Raw genomic sequence first — 19,609 nt, 5'->3', positions numbered from 1 at the left:
CCTTTGAAAGTTTCCACCCGTGCCGAGGCCATGCTTGTCCGAAGAGTCAAGGCTAACCCAAGGACAACAAGGAAGGAGCTCCGGGAAGATCTCATGGCAGTGGGGACATTGGTTTCAGTCAATACCATAAGTAACGTACTCCACCGCAATGGTCTCCGTTCCAGACGAGCCCGTAAGGTACCTTTTACTTTCAAAGCGTCATGTCAAGGCTCGTCTACAGTTTGCTCATTATCACTTGGAGGACTCTGAAACAGACTGGTTCAAGGTTCTCTGGTCTGATGAGACCAAGATCGAGATCTTTGGTGCCAACCACACACGTGACGTTTGGAGACTGGATGGCACTGCATACGACCCCAAGAATACCATCCCTACAGTCAAGCATGGTGGTGGCAGCATCATGCTGTGGGGCTGTTTCTCAGCCAAGGGGCCTGGCCATCTGGTCCGCATCCATGGGAAGATGGATAGCACGGCCTACCTGGAGATTTTGGCCAAGAACCTCCGCTCCTCCATCAAGGATCTTAAGATGGGTCATCATTTCATCTTCCAACAAGACAACGACCCAAAGCACACAGCCAAGAAAACCAAGGCCTGGTTCAAGAGGGAAAAAATCAAGGTGTTGCAGTGGCCTAGTCAGTCTCCTGACCTTAACCCAATTGAAAACTTGTGGAAGGAGCTCAAGATTAAAGTCCACATGAGACACCCAAAGAACCTAGATAACTTGGAGAAGATCTGCATGGAGGAGTGGGCCAAGATAACTCCAGAGACCTGTGCCGGCCTGATCAGGTCTTATAAAAGACGATTATTAGCTGTAATTGCAAACCAGGGTTATTCCACAAAATATTAAACCTAGGGGTTGAATAATAATTGACCCACACTTTTATGTTGAAAATTTATTAAAATTTAACTGAGCAACATAACTTGTTGGTTTGTAAGATTTATGCATCTGTTAATAAATCCTGCTCTTGTTTGAAGTTTGCAGGCTCTAACTTATTTGCATCTTATCAAACCTGCTAAATCTGCAGGGGGTTGAATACTACTTGTAGGCACTGTAAATTTTGGCTTAATGTAAATTTATAAAAGTGTATTATATTTTCTTTATCGTTCCTTTGGGAGACCCAGACCATGGGTGTTTAGCTTCTGCCTCCGGAGGACACACAAAGTACTACACTTAAAAGTGTAGCTCCTCCCTCTGAGCTTATACACCCCCTGGTAGCCAGTCCTAGCCAGTTTATTGCTTTGTGTCAGGAGGTATACATCCACACATGCATTCTCATCTGATTTGTTTGACTTTTGGAAAGAGTTTGAAGAAAAGCGGGTCCATGTCTGGACTCCCGGCATGTCCCTTCTCACCCCACTGTGTCGGCGGTGTTGTTAAGGTTGACTTACAAGGCTGCAGCCTTACATGCCTTGGTCCTTCACCATCCCTTCTGGGCTCTGGCTTGAAGTGGGAGCCAGCACGGTCTCCATGCCTGGCAGGAGTCCGGTCTCCATCCACAGCCCCTTGAGGATTCTGTTGGACCGGAGCACTCATCCCGAGGGACATGGCCCTGCGTCTCAGCAGCTAAGTACCTGAGACGTTTATGTTGGGGGTCCCGGTTCTTTATTGTAAGGGGAGAGTATGCTGTATGTGATTTTAACTTTTCCGGCGGGTTCTCTAGCTTTTGCCTGAGAACCGCGCTGATGGTGCCTGCTTGTCAGCCTCGCCGCTTAAATTTAGGCCCTGGCTTCGCCGGAGGCCTAGTTTCATTTTCCTGCCCTCGCATGTCACTCATGCAGAGGGACAGGTTCAGCTCCTCCCGGCTGCCGTTCTACACAGGGGAGGGGACACTCCCCACTGCTGGGGCGTCCCTCCTTCCCTGCAGGTCTCTATAGCCCTCCAGTTCCCGCTCTTTTATAGGAACGCCCTCTTCTCAGGCAGAGTTCACTCTGCTCTGGGACATCCTGCATTCTGCATCTCTGCTGAGGTGCTGCGACTGGGGGACCGGGCTTCGGGATCTGGAGGGCACACAACACCGCACTCAGCGGTCTGGTAAGCCACAGCCGGTCTCCGGTTGTGGACCTCTGTATATTCTCCCTGGGGTTCATTCTCTGCAAAGCCCCCACTCCAGCAGGATGTCTCACACAAGGAGCAAGGCTCCAAAGCTTTATTCTGCATGTAAGCTCCTGCTGCCTGAGCCGAGCAACTATCCACATTGTGATGTCTGCTCTAACTTGGCGGTGCCACAGCCTGGAGTCTCACCCCCAGTGGTCTCTCAGGCTGCTGCTGCACCTGTGATTGAACCCCCGGCCTGGGTAGAGTCCTTTTCTAGGTCCATATCCCAGTCATTTGCTGAGTCCATGGGGCTTTTGTCCAGGACTTTGATGAATATGCATCAGCCCCCCTCACAGGGTGCCTCTAATACTCTTGACAGAGGACTCCTATCCTCTGACCTCCGTCCATCGGAGCTCACGGAGGATTCATCATCTGATCCCAGACCCCGTCTTTCTAAGAGAAGGCGCAGGGTTTCCTCCCCCTCCCCATCCCACGGCTCTGCCTCAAGAGCTAACTCTCAAGATGAGGAGGATGCCCTCACTGAGGGCTCGGAGGCTATGTATCCCATCGATTTCTCTGAGGGTGACTCGGACCTTAGTGATTTGATTGCTTCTATTAATTCTGTGCTGGATCTCAATCCGCCAGTGTCAGAGGAGCAACTCTCTTTGGCAGAAAAACATCAGTTTACCTCGCCTAAGAGAGTGAAGAGTGTGTTCTTTAACCACTCCATTTTTCAGACCGCTGTGACCAAACCCAGGGCCTGCCCTGACAAACGCTTTCCAAAGCGTGGTTCTGATGACCGGTTTCCATTTCCACCTGAGGTGGTCAAGGAGTGGTCTCACTCCCCAAAGGTAGACCCTCCGGTGTCTAGGCTATCAGCCCAGACCGTTGTGTTGGTGGCTGACGGCACCTCACTTAAGGATTCCACTGACCGTCAGATTGACCTTCTGGCCAAATCTGTGTATGAAGCTGCGGGGGCCGCGTTTTCCCCAACTTTTGCAGCAGTGTGGGCTCTCAAAGCCATCTCTGCTTCTCTAGAGGAGATGCATTCCCTCACCAAGGAATCTATGCCTGAGATGGTTACCTTAACTGCTCAGGCTTCAGCTTTTTCATCCTATGCCATGGCTGCCATGCTAGAGGCTGCTTACCGCACTGCGGTGGCTTCAGCTAATTCTCTTGTTATCCGCAGGATTTTGTGGCTTCGAGAGTGGAAGGCAGATGCTTCTTCCAAGAAGTTTCTTGCTGGGCTCCCTTTTGCTGGTTCACTGCTGTTTGGTGAACAGCTGGATGAAATCATTAAAGAAGCTACTGGCGGGAAGAGTACTTCCATGCCACAAACCAAGACCAGGAAACCCGCCCAGGGTAGGAATCAATCGAGGTTTCGTTCCTTTCGTTCCTCCAACTGGTCATCCTTTAAGCCTTCCGCCTCGTCCGCTGACTCAGCCAAGGATCAGAAATCCAACTGGCGCCCAAAAGCGCGTCCGCAGAAGACCGCAGAAGGTTCTGCCACTAAGGCAGCTTCCTCATGACTCTCGGCCCGCTCCAGCCACGTCCTTAGTCGGTGGCAGGCTCTCCCACTTTGGCGACGCTTGGTTAAAGCAAGTCTCCGATCAGTGGGTGAGAGACATCATATCTCACGGCTACAGGATAGAATTCTCTTCTCGCAGGCCGTGGCGTCCTTGCAGGCAAACGGAGTGATTGTCCCAGTTCCCGCTCAGGAACGGTTCAGAGGTTTTTACTCAAATCTCTTCCTAGTTCCAAAAAAGGACGGTACCTTCCGGCCCATCCTGGATCTCAAGCTTCTCAACAAGCATGTCCGGGTGCGGCATTTTCTCATGGAGTCCCTGCGATCAGTTATTGCCTCTATGACCCAAGGGGAGTTCCTGGCGTCCATCGACATCAGAGATGCCTATCTACATGTGCCAATCGCAGTGTCACATCAGCGTTGGTTACGTTTTGCGATAGGAGAGGATCATTTCCAATTCGTGGCTCTCCCCTTCAGGTTAGCCACGGCCCCTCGGTTATTCACCAAGGTCATGGCGGCAGTGATTGCGGTCCTGCACCTCCAGGGGTTAGCAGTGCTTCCTTATCTGGACGACCTTCTGGTCAAGGGTACATCCAGCGCAGACTGTCAGCGGAGTGTTTCGCTCACACTCGCCACCCTAGCCCAATTCGGGTGGATTGTCAATCTTCCCAAATCCACTCTGACTCCGACCCAGAGTCTCACGTACCTAGGGATGCAGTTCGAGACTTTGCCGGCACTTGTGAAGTTGCCCTTAGACGAACAGCTGTCACTCCGGTTGGCGGTGCGCTCTCTCCTGAGGCCCCGCCGTTATACCCTCAGGCGTCTGATGCAGGTGCTGGGTCAAATGGTGGCCTCCATGGAGGCGGTTCCCTTTGCCCAGTTCCATCTGCGTCCTCTGCAGCTGGACATTCTCCGCTGTTGGGACAAGCGGCCTTCCTCCTTACAGAGGTTAGTGGCTCTGTCGCCACGGACCAAGAGCTCTCTTCAGTGGTGGCTTCGACCCCTCTCCCTGTCCCAAGGGCGCTCCTTCCTGACTCCGTCCTGGGTGGTTCTCACCACGGATGCCAGCCTATCCGGGTGGGGAGCGGTACATCTCCACCACAGAGCACAGGGCACTTGGACTCTGTCCGAGTCAGCCCTTTCAATCAATGTGCTGGAAACCAGAGCTGTGCTTCTAGCTCTCCTAGCCTTTCACCACCTGTTGGCGGGCAGGCACATTCGAGTCCAGTCAGACAACGCGACAGCGGTTGCCTACATCAATCACCAAGGCGGGACACGCAGCCGCCTGGCAATGTTGGAGGTCCAACGCATCCTTCAATGGTCGGAGGACTCCAAGTCCACCATATCCGCAGTCCACATCCCTGGCGTAGAAAACCGGGAGGCAGATTATCTCAGCCGTCAATCCGTGGACGGTGGCGAGTGGTCCATGCACCCGGCAGTGTTTCAGTCAATCTGCCGCAAGTGGGGCACTCCGGACGTGGACCTAATGGCATCCCGTCAACACAACAAGGTTCCGGTTTACGTGGCTCGCTCCCACGATCCTCAGGCCTTCGCCGCGGACGCTCTGGTTCAAGACTGGTCCCAGTTTCGTCTGTCCTACGTGTTTCCCCCTCTAGCTCTCTTGCCCAGAGTCCTCCGCAAGATCAGAATGGAGGGCCGTGTGGTCATCCTCATTGCACCGGACTGGCCCAGGCGAGCTTGGTATCCGGACCTGCTCCAACTGTCCGTGGAGATGCCGTGGCATCTTCCGGACCGTCCAGACCTGCTCTCGCAAGGTCCGTTTTTCCGCCCGAATTCTGCGGCACTCAAATTGACGGCGTGACTCTTGAGTCCTGGATTTTGACGGCTTCTGGTATTCCTCCTGAAGTCATCTCCACTATGACTCGGGCCCGTAAGTCTTCCTCCGTCAAGATCTATCACAGGACTTGGAAAATTTTCCTGTCCTGGTGTCGCTCTTCCGGCCATTCTCCTTGGCCATTCTCGTTGCCGACCCTTCTGTCTTTTTTACAGTCCGGTCTGCAGCTAGGACTGTCCCTCAACTCTCTCAAGGGACAAGTCTCAGCTCTATCAGTGCTGTTCCAGCGGCGTCTCGCCCGGCTGGCTCAGGTCCGTACCTTCATGCAAGGTGCGTCTCACATCATTCCGCCTTATCGGCGGCCCTTGGATCCCTGGGACCTTAACTTGGTCCTCACGGTATTGCAGAAACCCCCCTTCGAGCCCCTTAGGGAGGTTTCTTTGTATCGTCTTTCTCAAAAGGTGGCCTTTCTAGTTGCCATAACTTCTCTCAGGAGAGTCTCTGATTTGGCTGCGCTCTCCTCGGAGTCACCTTTTTTGGTTTTTCACCAAGACAAGGTAGTTCTCCGTCCGACCCCGGATTTTCTTCCTAAGGTGGTCTCTCCCTTCCACCTTAACCAGGATATTTCCTTGCCTTCCTTCTGTCCGGCCCCTGTTCATCGCTTTGAGAAAGCGCTGCATACTCTAGATCTGGTGCGTGCTCTCCGGATCTATGTGTCTCGCACCGCTGCGCTTAGGCGGTGCACCTCTCTTTTTGTGCTAACCACAGGGCGGCGCAAGGGTCTCTCTGCTTCTAAGCCGACCTTGGCCCGTTGGATTAGATCGACCATTTCGGACGCCTACCAGAGTACTCAGGTGCCTCCCCCGCCGGGGATCAAAGCACACTCGACCAGAGCTGTCGGTGCCTCTTGGGCTTTTAGGCACCAAGCTGTGGCTCAACAAGTCTGTCAGGCTGCCACTTGGACTAGCCTGCATACCTTCTCGAAGCACTACCAAGTGCATGCTCATGCTTCGGCAGATGCGAGCTTGGGCAGACGCATCCTTCAGACGGCTGTCGCCCACTTGTGAAGTTAGGCTCCGCCTACTTCTTAGTTTTTTCTGTTTATTCCCACCCAGGGACAGCTTTGCAACGTCCCATGGTCTGGGTCTCCCAAGGAACGATAAAGAAAAAGAGAATTTTGTTACTTACCGTAAATTCTTTTTCTTATAGTTCCGTATTGGGAGACCCAGCTCCCTCCCTGTTGCCTGTTGGCAATTTTCTTGTTCCGTGTGTTATCACCGGCTGTTGTCGTGGACAGAGTCTCCGGTTGTTCCGGTTCTTACTCGGTTCTACTTGTGGGTGGCTATTCTCCTTCAGCTTTTGCACTAAACTGGCTAGGACTGGCTACCAGGGGGTGTATAAGCTCAGAGGGAGGAGCTACACTTTTCAGTGTAGTACTTTGTGTGTCCTCCGGAGGCAGAAGCTAAACACCCATGGTCTGGGTCTCCCAATACGGAACTATAAGAAAAAGAATTTACGGTAAGTAACAAAATTCTCTTTTTGTGGACTATAAAACGCACCTAAGTTTTGGGGTTATTTTTAATAGGAGGAAAATAGTAAAAAAAAATTGAAGGAAAAAATGTGGTCATGATGTACTGTTATGTGGGTAATGTCCACCAAATGTCTACTAATGTCCCCCATGCAGGGCCCCTTCCAGGTATATGCTGAACATTCCCTCCCCCCCCTCATCCCACATCATGGTGGTGTATATGTAAACCCCCCGCCCCCCCATCCTTCAATCCTGGAGTATATGTCTCCAATCCAGTTTGTAGAAAGAAGCGCTCGAGGAGCCAGACTTAGGGTGTGCAGTGTGATGGTACATCATAATGGCACACTGGCAGATCACTGTGCTCATTCCAGATCACAGCAGCCGCCATGAATTTGTGTGACTTAGGATGTTGTGAGGATACACAGGGACCATATCCTTTCATAGCGGACACACAATCGCCCCAGCCGCTGGCTTCCTGCAGCGTGTGCCTGCTATCAAAGAAAATGAATATTTACTGCTCCCCATGTCCATAATCTCGCCCACCTCTCGGCGCCGGCTTCTGTGCAGAGAGGTGGATGGGAATATGAACAGAGGGAGCAGTGAATATTCATTCACTTTAACTGCGGACACACATGTTGGCCCCAGCAGCTGCTGCAGCCTGTTTCTGCCCCCTGTTACCCCCCCACTGCCGCCACTTCCCCAACAGCAAGCCAAGTACATCCAGACTGTCACATCCCCCGCTTTCCTTGCAATTTTTTTTATTTTTTTTGGGGGGGGGGGGGGGCGGGGGCATTGGGTCTTACAGTCTACAGAGTATGGTAAATCTGACCCTGGCAATTCCTTTTTTTTTCTGTGTCCCACTAATTTACGTTTCTCGTTGAGGATTGGCTTGTGAGGAGGGTATAAGATAATTTGGAATTTTGGATGTTGGTTTGGGGTTCATGAGGACATGGCAGAGGAGCTGCAGGCATCAGCATTTTATTATATGCTTGTAAGAAATTGTCCAGGATTACAAAAATAGACCTGATTAGTTTTACATACAGCTTGTGTGTGGCATTATAACTCTGCCCCTTTTGAAGTGAATGCAGCTGAGATGCAATACCATTCATAACCTATGGTCAGAGGTGGCGCTGCGTCTGATAGAAGGCAGCCCTGTTTTCTTAATTTTGGACTACTTTTTTTCCGCCTACAAACATTCTGAAACATGGTTTTTGTTTTGTTTTGTTTGTATCTATAAAGAGCTCATTGTTATATATTTTAAGAAATTAAGTTTAAGAGCTTAAAAGTATTGTCCAGCATTTTCTTAGTGGAACAAGGCAGTGAATTTTAATTTTTTCAATATAATTTTGTGTGCCTGCCCATGTACCCCACCGCTTCAGGAGTTCCTTATTGGTGTTTGTGAGCCTTCTGGAAGTGATGAAATTCCAGCCAGTTGCACGGAACTGCTGCAGCCAATCAATGATTGAGGACAGTGCCTTTTAAAATCCCATTCCCATGTAAAGTGATGGCACATTGCTAGGGTAATGCCATCACTTTATCATCATCCCGGGAACAACCTGTGTGCGGTCACAGCCGACTCATTCCAAGCAGGAGGCCGGCGCTCCTCATTGCAGGGAGCGCTGCACTAAACTGGTGCTGAATTCACTTCTTCCTCAGGATAAGTGGGTCAGACACCCACCGAAGCGATGTGCCATCACCCAATTAAAATGGGAGCAATCTTTTAAAGGAGATTTGTCAGTACATTGATATTAATGACGTGATCTTTAGGATCATGCACCATTCTGTTGAGTAGTTTTAGGAGTTCTGAGACTCCAAGCCAATCAAACACTGATGGGTCAGCATAGTAATACGGAGCAAGTGGAATATGATAAAAAAAAAAAATCGCATTTTACTCAGGCCAATAATTACTCTATGGGTCCGCTCCCATGAGCAATTATTTTCTCAGCCCTAATCGGACCGAGAAAACAATCGCAGCATGCTGCGGGTGGAATGCGATCCTGTTGCACTCGCACCCATACAAGTCTATGGGGCGAGAGAAATATCGCACTGCACTCACAGTGGAGTGTAATGCGATTCTTGCATCAGCCGGCAATGGACGAAATAGGGAGATAAATCCCTTCCCGGTCCCCTGCAGCGCCGGCCCGCCCTCTGCAGCTGTGGTCTGATCACAGGATCGGACCACAGTCGCATGACACTCGACTCCCGCTGTGCTGTGAGTGTAAGTAGAGTGTCATGCGAGCACTCGCACTAATCCCCGTGTGGCCTCAACCTTAGAAGGGAAAAAGTGTTTTTAAATGTCAGTTATCGATGTTATGTAAAAAATATCAGTGGAGCCTTTATATAAAAGCAGTTATTATACGATTGCTCTTCTGTGACCAGGCATTAGATTTGTCGCTGCTGTGTACTCTGCTTATTGGGTCATTTTAGAGCATTTTTTTTCCTTACTATAATTGAATATTTCTCTTGTTTTTTGCTACTTCACAGGAACAAGCGAAGCAACTGAGGAAGCGGAACTGGGAGGCTTTAAAGAACATACTGGACAACATGGCGAATGTAACCTACTGCACCACGTGGTCGGAAGCCCAGCAATACCTTATGGACAACCCTACATTTGCTGAAGATGAAGAACTTCAGAGTATGCAGACATGTTGCTGAGATGTGATGAAATATTCTCACATATGATTTTGTTCAGGCTTTGCAGGAACGATTTAATTACCACCAATCCCTTCTAAAAAAAACAGTGCCAAAAAAATCCCATAAAATGAATTTTTATTATAAACATATAAAAACCAATTATACAATAGAGTTTTCCAAACAGAGGATCCACTTATGGGGCACAATTAATCCACAATTATTAATATGTATTCACATAATTAAACCCATTCAGCAACTATAAGTACATTATTAATCTTTTATAACTCGTGATCCATTTTAATATCCTTTGTCTATTCAGACTAGAGTATATAGGGGTAAACTATCAGAAAGGAACAACTTTTCCGGATGAGTATCAGAGCGATGATCTATACCCTGATGTGAGCACACCATTAGCCTCAGTAACACTTCATTGATGCAGGGAACTTTGGGACCTTAAAGGGAACCTGTCAGCAGAAATTTTGCCCAAAACCTAAAAGATTCCCCCTCTGCAGCTCCTGGGCTGCATTCTAGAAAGGTCCCTGTTATTATTGTGCCCCATGTGAGACCAAAATAAAGACTTTATAAAGTGGTACCTTTTTGTATTCAGATACTGTAAATGTGACACGGGGGCGGGCTCTCTGGCGTCCGTTATTCTGCCTCCTGGTCCTGTATGCCGCCCCCATCGCTCCTTTCCATAGCTGATGCACCGCCCACTGCTCCAGCCATCCCCGCGCATGCCCAGTGCCAGTCTCACGGGACTGAGCAGTGTGACCGCTGGTGACCTGTGCGTAGGCAAGTGATTATGGGCGGGGCTGTGATTGTTATCAGCAAGTACCCGCCCATAATCTCGTGAGCGCGCAAACCTCACCATCGGTCACACTGTGCTCAGGGTAGTGCTAGACTGTATGGACTGCTTCCAGGGATGACGTCCCTTTTGTCACGTGATAGGGGCGTGTTCAAAATACTATCACGTGACAAAAGGGACGCCATCCCTGGAAGCAGCCCATACAGTCTAGCACTACCCTGAGCACAGTGTGACCGCTGGTGAGGTTTGCGCGCTCACGAGATTATGGGCGGGTACTTGCTGATAACAATCACAGCCCCGCCCATAATCACTTGCCTGCGCACACGTCACCAGCGGTCACTGCTCAGTCCCGTGAGACTGGCACTGGGCATGCGCGGGGATGGCTGGAGCAGTGGGTGGTGCATCAGCTATGGAAAGGAGCGATGGGGGCATACAGGACCAGGAGGCAGAATAACGGACATCAGAAAGCCCGCCCCCGTGTCACATTTACAGAATCTGAATACAAAAAGGTACATCTTTATAAAGTCTTTATTTTGGTCTCACAGGGGGCACAATAATAACAGGGACCTTTCTAGAATGCAGCCCAGGAGCTGCAGAGGGGGAATCTTTTAGGTTTTGGGCGAAATTTCTGCTGACAGGTTCCCTTTAATTCTAGTGATTGGTCTGGATTTCTGTGATGAAGCCACATCGGTGAAGATATCGCTGCGCCATCACTTTAAATCCGTGATGTGTTCAAAGCAGAAACCTCTTTACAGTGAGAGGAGTTTTTGGGGTTTTTGTTTTTTTTTTATAATGCATTTTACATTTTTTTTTTCTTAGATATGGATAAAGAAGATGCCTTAATATGCTTTGAAGAGCACATTCGTGCTTTAGAAAAAGAGGAAGAGGATGACAAGCAAAAGACTTTGCTACGGGAAAGAAGACGGCAGCGTAAAAACAGAGAATCTTTCCAGGTTAATGACCTACAGCAGCTTTTTGTTATTTCTTCACTATCCAATTATTCTGAAACATTACTTCCTAAACTTTTTTTTTTTTCTTTTTTTGTAAAATCTTGTGACTTTTTGGTTTCAGATATTTTTAGATGAATTGCATGAACACGGTCAGTTACATTCCATGTCGTCTTGGATGGAGTTGTATCCTACCGTTAGCTCGGACATTCGCTTTGCCAATATGCTCGGTCAGCCAGGTGAGGAAGTTACGGATTCTTCTTCTGTAAATTAAGCTTTGGAATATAGATTGATATTTTTTTTTATTTATTTTTTTTACTACAATTGCATATGTTCTTTTATAGGTTCCACAGCCTTAGATCTTTTCAAATTTTACGTGGAGGGTCTGAAAGCTCGATATCACGATGAGAAAAAAATTATCAAAGATATATTGAGGGTAGGTATTTGTCAGAGTCAAAAGGATATTCCCAACTTGATGGTTAATGACATGTCCAAAGGATGTACAATGAATGCTTGATAGATGTGGGTCCCTCCTCTTCCTTGCCTAGTGTGGAACACTCCTTATCCGGACATAATAGAGATGGCTGAACTTTTACTGGTGCTTATTCTTCCACAAGTTAAGGAAAATGCCGAGCTTTGCAAAAAAAATGTATTTTCTTTGTCGCTCCATTGGGAGACCCAGACAATTGGGTGTATAGCTTCTGCCTCTGGAGGCCACACAAAGTATTACACTTTAAAAAGTGTAACCCCTCCCCTCTGCCTATACACCCTCCCGTGGATCACGGGCTCCTCAGTTTTATGCTTTGTGTGGAAGGAGGCACACATCCACTCATGCATTCTCATACTTAGTTATGTCGGTTGGAAGGAAAGAGGACCCCCGCGGGGCCCCCGGCATGACGTCGGATGTGAGGGCTGGAGCATCCTGCATGTCTTCCTCCCCCCTCACTGACCACTGTGGGGACCCCAGATTCCCGCTCTTTGCTGGCGCCGCCCTCGGCCCCACTCCTTCCCTGAGAGCTCCGGCGGCCATTTTCTGGCATTCTGCCGGTGGATGCTACTCAGTGAACAGCTCTGCAGCTCCGGGGGATCCACGGCAGGGAATCTGGAGGACACACTCCGCTCGTGAGCGGTCGGTAAGCCACACCGGTCACCCGGTGCTGGTCCCCCTAGGGTGCCGGAATAGATACATATATATATATATATATATATATATATATATATATATATATATATATATATATATATATATATATATATATATATATATAATAGATATATATATCTGTTCAGTCAGGCTGTATACCCTTTTCCCATATACCCTCAGTGGTCACTCTCCTAGGAGACAACAGCATGTTGTCCACAAGGAGCAAAGCTACTAAGGCACAGATTTTTTTCGCAGCCTGTACCTCTTGTGGGGCTATGTTACCTGCGGGTTCCACCTACCCTCACTGTGAGCAATGCTCGACTCCTGCCTCGCTTGCTCAGCCGGAGCCTCGGGCACTGGTGGGCCCCTCGGCTCATGTAGATCCCCCCTGCTCCCCCTGAGCAGGCTGCAGGGACAGAGTCACCGGTGTTGGCCTCTTTTGCTGAGAAACTCTGTCACTTTCTCAATCTATTGCACTGTCTATGGACAAATGGTCTTCTAAACTCCTTGAGGCATTGCAGTCCAGACCGGACCTTCCACAGGCCCCGGCCCCTATTAGCTCGTCTCCTCCAGGCCCCTCTCGGTCCGCGCCGCAGCGCGCTCCAAGGTTGGCCCCTAGGTCTCAGGCGGAGGACTCCTGCCCGGACCGCAGTCCCAGACCGGCTAAGCGGTCTCGCTGGGACTCTTCCCCGACTTCCTCACGCTGCTCGGGATCCCAGCTTGAGGACTCTCTGGAAGACGAGGCGGACGTGGGAGCTCAGGGCTCTGACCCTGACTTCGCCCTTAACCTTGATACACCTGAGGGGGACGCCTTAGTAAATGATCTTATCTCGTCCATCAACCAGGTGTTGGATCTCTCACCCCCGCCTCCTCCTGTAGAGGAGTCGGCGTCTCAGCAGGAGAAACACCAGTTTCGGTTCCCCAAACGTATGCGCAATACGTTTTTTGATCACTCTAACTTCAGGGATGCTGTCCAGAAGCCCAGAGCGGTCCCGGACAAGCGCTTTGCTAAACGTCACACTGACACGCGTTACCCCTTTCCATCTGAAGTCGTTAAGGGTTGGGCTCACTGTCCCAAGGTGGATCCTCCAGATTGGCTGCTAGGTCCGTTGTGTCTGTTGCAGATGGCTCATCCCTGAAGGATGCCACTGACAGACAGATAGAGCTCTTGGTGAAGTCCATCTATGAGGCCACGGGCACGTCTTTCGCCCCGGCCTTTGCAGCCGTGTGGGCTCTCCTTCCATCTACGGCCACTCCAATGGCACATTCTCCGCAAATGGGACAAGAGTGCGGCTTCTCTCGACAAGAACGTCTCTCTTTCCCTTGCAACCAAAACATCACTTCAGTGGTGGCTCCTACCCACTTCTCTGTCGCGGGGAAAATCCTTCCTACCCCCAACCTAGGCTGTGGTCACCACGGACGCGAGCCTGTCAGGTTGGGGAGCGTTTTTTCTCCACCACAGGGCTCAGGGAACCTGGACTCCGATAGAATCATCCCTTCAGATCAATATCCTGGAGATAAGGGCAGTATATCTAGCCCTATTGGCTTTCCATCGGTGGCTGGAGGGCAGGCAGATCCGTATCCAGTCGGACAACGCCACTGCCGTCGCCTACATCAACCACCAAGGCGGCACTCGCAGTCGTCAAGCCTTCCAGGAAGTCCGACGGATTCTGCAGTGGGTGGAAGCCACAGGCTCCACCATCTCCGCAGTTCACATCCCGGGCGTAGAAAACTGGGAAGCAGATTTTCTCAGTCGTCAGGGCATGGACGCGGGGGAATGGTGTCTGCACCCAGACGTGTTTCGAGAGATCTGTCGCCGCTGGGGAACGCCGGACGTCGATCTCATGGCGTCACGGCACAACAACAAGGTCCCGGCCTTCATGGCACGGTCTCAGGATCACAGAGCTCTGGCAGCGGACGCTTTAGTCCAGGATTGGTCGCAGTTTCGACTGCCTTATGTGTTTCCCCCTCTGGCGATGCTGCCCAGAGTACTACACAAGATCAGGTCCGACTGCCGTCGCGCCATTCTCGTCGCTCCAGACTGGCCGAGGCGGTCGTGGTATCCGGATCTGTGGCATCTCACGGTGGGTCAACCGTGGGCGCTTCCAGACCGCCCAGACTTGCTGTCACAAGGCCCGTTTTTCCATCTGAATTCTGTGGCCCTCAACCTGACTGTGTGGCCATTGAGTCCTGGCTCTTAGCGTCTTCAGGGTTATCTCAGGATGTCATTGCCACCATGAGACAGGCCAGGAAGCCAACGTCCGCCAAGATCTATTACAGGTCTTGGCAAATCTTCCTATCCTGGTGCGCTAATAACGGTTTTCCTCCATGGCCGTTTGCCTTACCCACTTTTCTTTCATTCCTTCAATCTGGAATGGACAAGGGTTTGTCCCTCGGCTCTCTCAAGGGCCAAGTATCGGCGCTCTCCGTGTTTTTTCAGAAGCGTCTAGCCAGGCTTCCGCAGGTCCGCACGTTCCTGCAGGGGGTTTGCCACATAGTCCCACCTTACAAGCGTCCGCTGGAACCCTGGGATCTTAACAGGGTTCTGACGGCTCTTCAAAAACCACCTTTCGAGCCGCTGCGGGATGTCTCTCTCTCACGTCTTTCGCAGAAGGTGGCCTTCCTAGTGGCAGTCACATCACTTCGGAGAGTGTCTGAGCTTGCAGCGCTGTCATGCAAAGCCCCCTTCCTGGTTTTTCACCAGGATAAGGTGGTTCTGCGTCCGGTCCCGGAATTTCTCCCTAAGGTGGTATCCCCTTTTCATCTCAATCAGGATATCTCCTTGCCTTCCTTTTGCCCTAATCCAATTCACCAGTGTGAAAAGGATTTGCACTCTTTGGATCTAGTGAGAGCACTCCGGTTCTACGTGTCTCGCACGGCGCCCCTGCGCCGTTCAGATGCGCTCTTTGTCCTTGTCGCTGGCCAGCGTAAGGGCTCTCAGGCCTCCAAGTCAACCTTGGCTCGGTGGATCAAGGAACCGATTCTCGAGGCCTACCGTTCTTCCGGGCTTCCGCTCCCTTCAGGGCTGAAAGCCCATTCTACCAGAGCCGTGGGTGCGTCCTGGGCATTGCGGCACCGGGCGACGGCTCAGCAGGTGTGTCAGGCAGCTACGTGGTCTAGTCTGCACACTTTCACGAAACACTATCAAGTGCATACCTATGCATCAGCAGACGCCAGTCTAGGTAGGCGAGTCCTTCAGGCGGCGGTTGCCCACCTGTAAGAGGGGGCCGTTTTCGGCTCTTTTTATCGAGGTATTCTTTTACCCACCCAGGGACTGCTCTTGGACGTCCCAATTGTCTGGGTCTCCCAATGGAGCGACAAAGAAAAAGGGAATTTCTTTGTCGCTCCATTGGGAGACCCAGACAATTGGGTGTATAGCTTCTGCCTCCGGAGGCCACACAAAGTATTACACTTTAAAAAGTGTAACCCCTCCCCTCTGCCTATACACCCTCCCGTGCATCACGGGCCCATCAGTTTTATGCTTTGTGTTGAAGGAGGCACACATTCACGCAAGCTCCACATTTTAGTCAGCAGCAGCTGCTGATTGTATCGGATGGAAGAAAAGAGGGCCCCCTACAGGGCCCCCGGCATGCTCCCTTCTCACCCCACTAAGTCGGCGGTGCTGTCAAGGTTGAGGTACCCAATGCGGGTACAAAGGCTGGAGCCACATGCCGTTTTCCTTCCCCATCCCTTAGAGGCTCTGGGAGAAGTGGGATCCTAACCGGTCACCTTTCACTAGGACCGGGCTCCCTCCGCAGCCCCTGGGGGAATCTGACGGACAGGAGACTGGGTATCATCAGGGACAGGCCCTGCATCTAAAAGGTACTCTGTGTCCCCTTGGGGACGGCGCATGGAGCGCCTGTGTTACAGACGCTGCAGCGGCTGCTGTTTTTCTGTGACGACCGGGACTACCGCGCCGACCGCGCCTGTTCGTCGGCCGCGTTATTAAATTTAGTCCCCGGCTTCTGCGGCCTAGTACCATAACTCCCGCCCCCGGGCCTGCCAGTCAGGGGTAAGGGCGGGACGGTCGACTGGACATCGGCAGTGAGGGCTGGAGCATACTTAGGTGTTCTCCTCCCCCCTCACTGAGCACTGTGGGGCACCAGATTCCCGCACTTTATTAGTCACCGCCCACGGCTCCCTCCTCCCCTGAGAACTCTGGCAGCCATATTTACAATCACTTCTGCCGGTGGAGGATTTCAGAACGAGCTCTACAGCTCTGGGAGGCCCAGGCAGGGAATCTGGTGGACACACAACCGCTTTGGGCGGTCGGTAAGCCACACCGGTTACCAGGTTCTGGCCCCCCTAGGGTGCCGAAGTGTATATATGTATATATATAATAGATATATATATATATATATATATATATATATATATATATATAATATATTGTATACATTTTCTCTGTTCGGCCGCATTATTTTGCTTTTGGCTATATACCCTCACTGATCACTCTCAAAGGAGACAACAGCATGTCGTCCGCAAAGAGCAAGGGTGCCAAGGCACAGGCTTATTTTGCAACCTGTACCTCTTGTGCGGCTATGTTACCTGCAGGTTCCACCTACCCTCACTGTGTGCAATGCTCGGCCCCTGTGGCACTCACTCAGCCGGAGCCTCGGGCACTGGTGGGACCCTCGGCTCAGGTAGAACCACCGGCTTCCACTGTCCAGGTGGCAGGGACAGAGTTTGCAGTTTTGGCTGAGAAACTCTCTGAGTCGCTTTCACAGTCCATCGCTCAGTCTATGGACAAATGGTCTGCTAAGATACTAGAAGCCTTGCAGTTTAGATCGGTAACACAGGCCCAGGGCACTGTGAGTTCATCGCCCCCAGGCCCCTCTCGGTCGGCGCAGCAAAGTGCTCCTGGGGTGACACCTAGGTCCCACGGTGAGGACTCCGACACGGACCGCAGTCCCAGACCGGCTAAGCGGGCTCGCTGGGAACCTTCCCGACTTCATCACGCTGTTCGGGGTCTCAGCATGAGGACTCTCTGGAGGATGAAGCGGAGGTCGCAGCTCAGGGCTCTGATCCTGACGTTGCTCTCAATCTAGATACACCTGAAGGGGACGCCATAGTAAATGACCTTATAGCGTCCATCAACCAGGTGCTAGATCTTTCTCCCCCAACTCCACCTATAGAGGAGTCGACTTCGCAGCAGGAGAAGCACCAGTTTAGGTTTCCCAAACGTACACGGAGTGCGTTTTTCGATCACTCTAACTTCAGAGATGCTGTCCAGAAGCACAGAGCATTTCCGGACAAGCGCTTTACTAAGCGCCTTAATGACACACGTTACCCCTTCCCCCCTGACGTAGTTAAGGGTTGGGCTCAGTGTCCCAAGGTGGATCCTCCAGTCTCTAGACTGGCGGCTAGATCCGTAGTATCAGTGGCAGATGGTTCATCGCTCAAGGATGCCACTGACAGGCAAATAGAGCTCCTGATGAAATCCATCTATGAAGCCATAGGCGCGTCTTTTGCTCCGGCCTTTGCAGCCGTGTGGGCACTCCAAGCTATCTCAGCTTGTCTGTCTGAGATTAATGCGGTCACACGTACCTCTGCTCCGCAAGTTGTGTCTTTGACTTCTCAGGCGTCGGCTTTTTCGTCCTACGCCATGAACGCCGTCCTGGACTCTGCGAGCCGTACAGCGGTAGCATCCGCCAATTCGGTGGCAGTCCGCAGGGCCATGTGGCTACGCGAATGGAAGGCAGACTCTGCTTCCAAGAAGTTCTTAACCGGTTTGCCATTTTCTGGCGACCATTTGTTTGGCGAGCAATTGGACGAAATTATTAAACAATCCAAGGGAAAGGCCTCGTCCTTACCCCAGTCCAAACCAAACAGACCTCAGCAACGAAAAATACAACCGAGGTTTCGGTCCTTTCGGCCCTCAGCCAGGTCCCATTCCTCCACGTCCAACAGGTCACAGAAGGGCCAGAGGAACTCTTCTGCATGGCGGTCTAAGTCACGTCCTACAAAGACCGCCGGAGGAACCGCCTCCAAGGCGGCCTCCTCATGACTTTCGGCCTCCCCAAACCGCATCCTCGGTCGGTGGCAGGCTCTCCCGCTTTTGCGACGCCTGGTGGCCACATGTCCAAGACCGATGGGTGAGAGACATTCTGTCTCACGGTTACAGGATAGAGCTCCGTTCTCATCCTCCGACTCGTTTCTTCAGAACATCTCCGCCCCCCCGAGCGAGCCGATGCACTTTTTCAGGCGGTGAACACTCTGAAGGCAGAAGGAGTTGTGATCCCCGTTCCCCTTCAAGAACGTGGTCGCGGTTTTTACTCCAACTTGTTCGTGGTGCCAAAAAAGGACGGATCATTCCGTCCCGTTCTGGACCTCAAACTGCTCAACAGACACGTGAGAACCAGACGGTTCCGGATGGAATCTCTCCGCTCTGTCATCGCCTCGATGTCCCAAGGAGACTTCCTAGCATCAATCGACATCAGGGATGCTTATCTCCATGTGCCGATTGCACCAGAGCATCAACGCTTCCTGCGTTTCGCCATCGGGGACGAACACCTTCAGTTCGTGGCACTGCCTTTCGGCCTGGCGACAGCCCCATGGGTCTTCACCAAGGTCATGGCAGCAGTGGTGGCGGTCCTACACTCTCAGGGCCACTCGGTGATCCCTTACTTAGACGATCTTCTAGTCAAGGCACCCTCCTGGGTGGCATGTCAACACAGCCTGACCATTGCTCTGGAGACTCTCCAGAGGTTCGGGTGGATCATCAATTTCCCAAAGTCAAAATTGACACCGACCCAATCACTGACTTACCTCGGGATGGAGTTTCATACTCTCTCAGCGATAGTGAAGCTTCCGCTGGACAAACAGCGTTCACTGCAGACAGGGGTGCAATCTCTCCTTCGGGCCCAGTCACAACCCTTGAGGCGCCTCATGCACTTCCTAGGGAAGATGGTGGCAGCAATGGAGGCAGTTCCTTTTGCGCAGTTTCATCTGCGTCCACTTCAATGGGACATTCTCCGCAAATGGGACAGGAGGTCGACGTCCCTAGACAGGAACGTCTCTCTTTCACTGGCAGCCAAAACCTCTCTTCAGTGGTGGCTTCTTCCCACTTCTTTGTCGAAGGGAAAATCCTTCCTGCCCCCATCCTGGGCTGTGGTCACGACGGACGCGAGTCTGTCAGGGTGGGGAGCGGTCTTCCTCCACCACAGGGCTCAGGGAACCTGGACTCCGACAGAGTCCTC

At 51.5% G+C, this 19,609-nt stretch overlaps 1 protein-coding gene across 3 annotated transcripts in view; it reads left to right on the top strand.

Annotated features, from left to right (window-relative positions):
* The window catches only part of PRPF40A (pre-mRNA processing factor 40A), a 149,393-nt gene that overhangs the window by 52,575 nt on the left and 77,209 nt on the right, over nucleotides 1–19,609 (top strand). For all 3 annotated transcript variants that reach the window (XM_075317223.1, XM_075317224.1, XM_075317222.1), the window contains exons 16-19: nucleotides 9,365–9,515; nucleotides 11,139–11,272; nucleotides 11,391–11,505; nucleotides 11,611–11,702. In XM_075317223.1, the coding sequence (XP_075173338.1) occupies nucleotides 9,365–9,515; nucleotides 11,139–11,272; nucleotides 11,391–11,505; nucleotides 11,611–11,702 (492 nt within the window). The remainder of the gene's footprint in view (nucleotides 1–9,364; nucleotides 9,516–11,138; nucleotides 11,273–11,390; nucleotides 11,506–11,610; nucleotides 11,703–19,609) is intronic.

The sequence above is a fragment of the Anomaloglossus baeobatrachus genome, chromosome 7 (assembly GCF_048569485.1).
Source record: "Anomaloglossus baeobatrachus isolate aAnoBae1 chromosome 7, aAnoBae1.hap1, whole genome shotgun sequence".
Classification (NCBI taxonomy): Eukaryota; Metazoa; Chordata; class Amphibia; order Anura; family Aromobatidae; genus Anomaloglossus; species Anomaloglossus baeobatrachus.
Note: the sequence above shows the minus strand (reverse complement) of the source record. Positions and strands in the feature narration are given on the sequence as shown.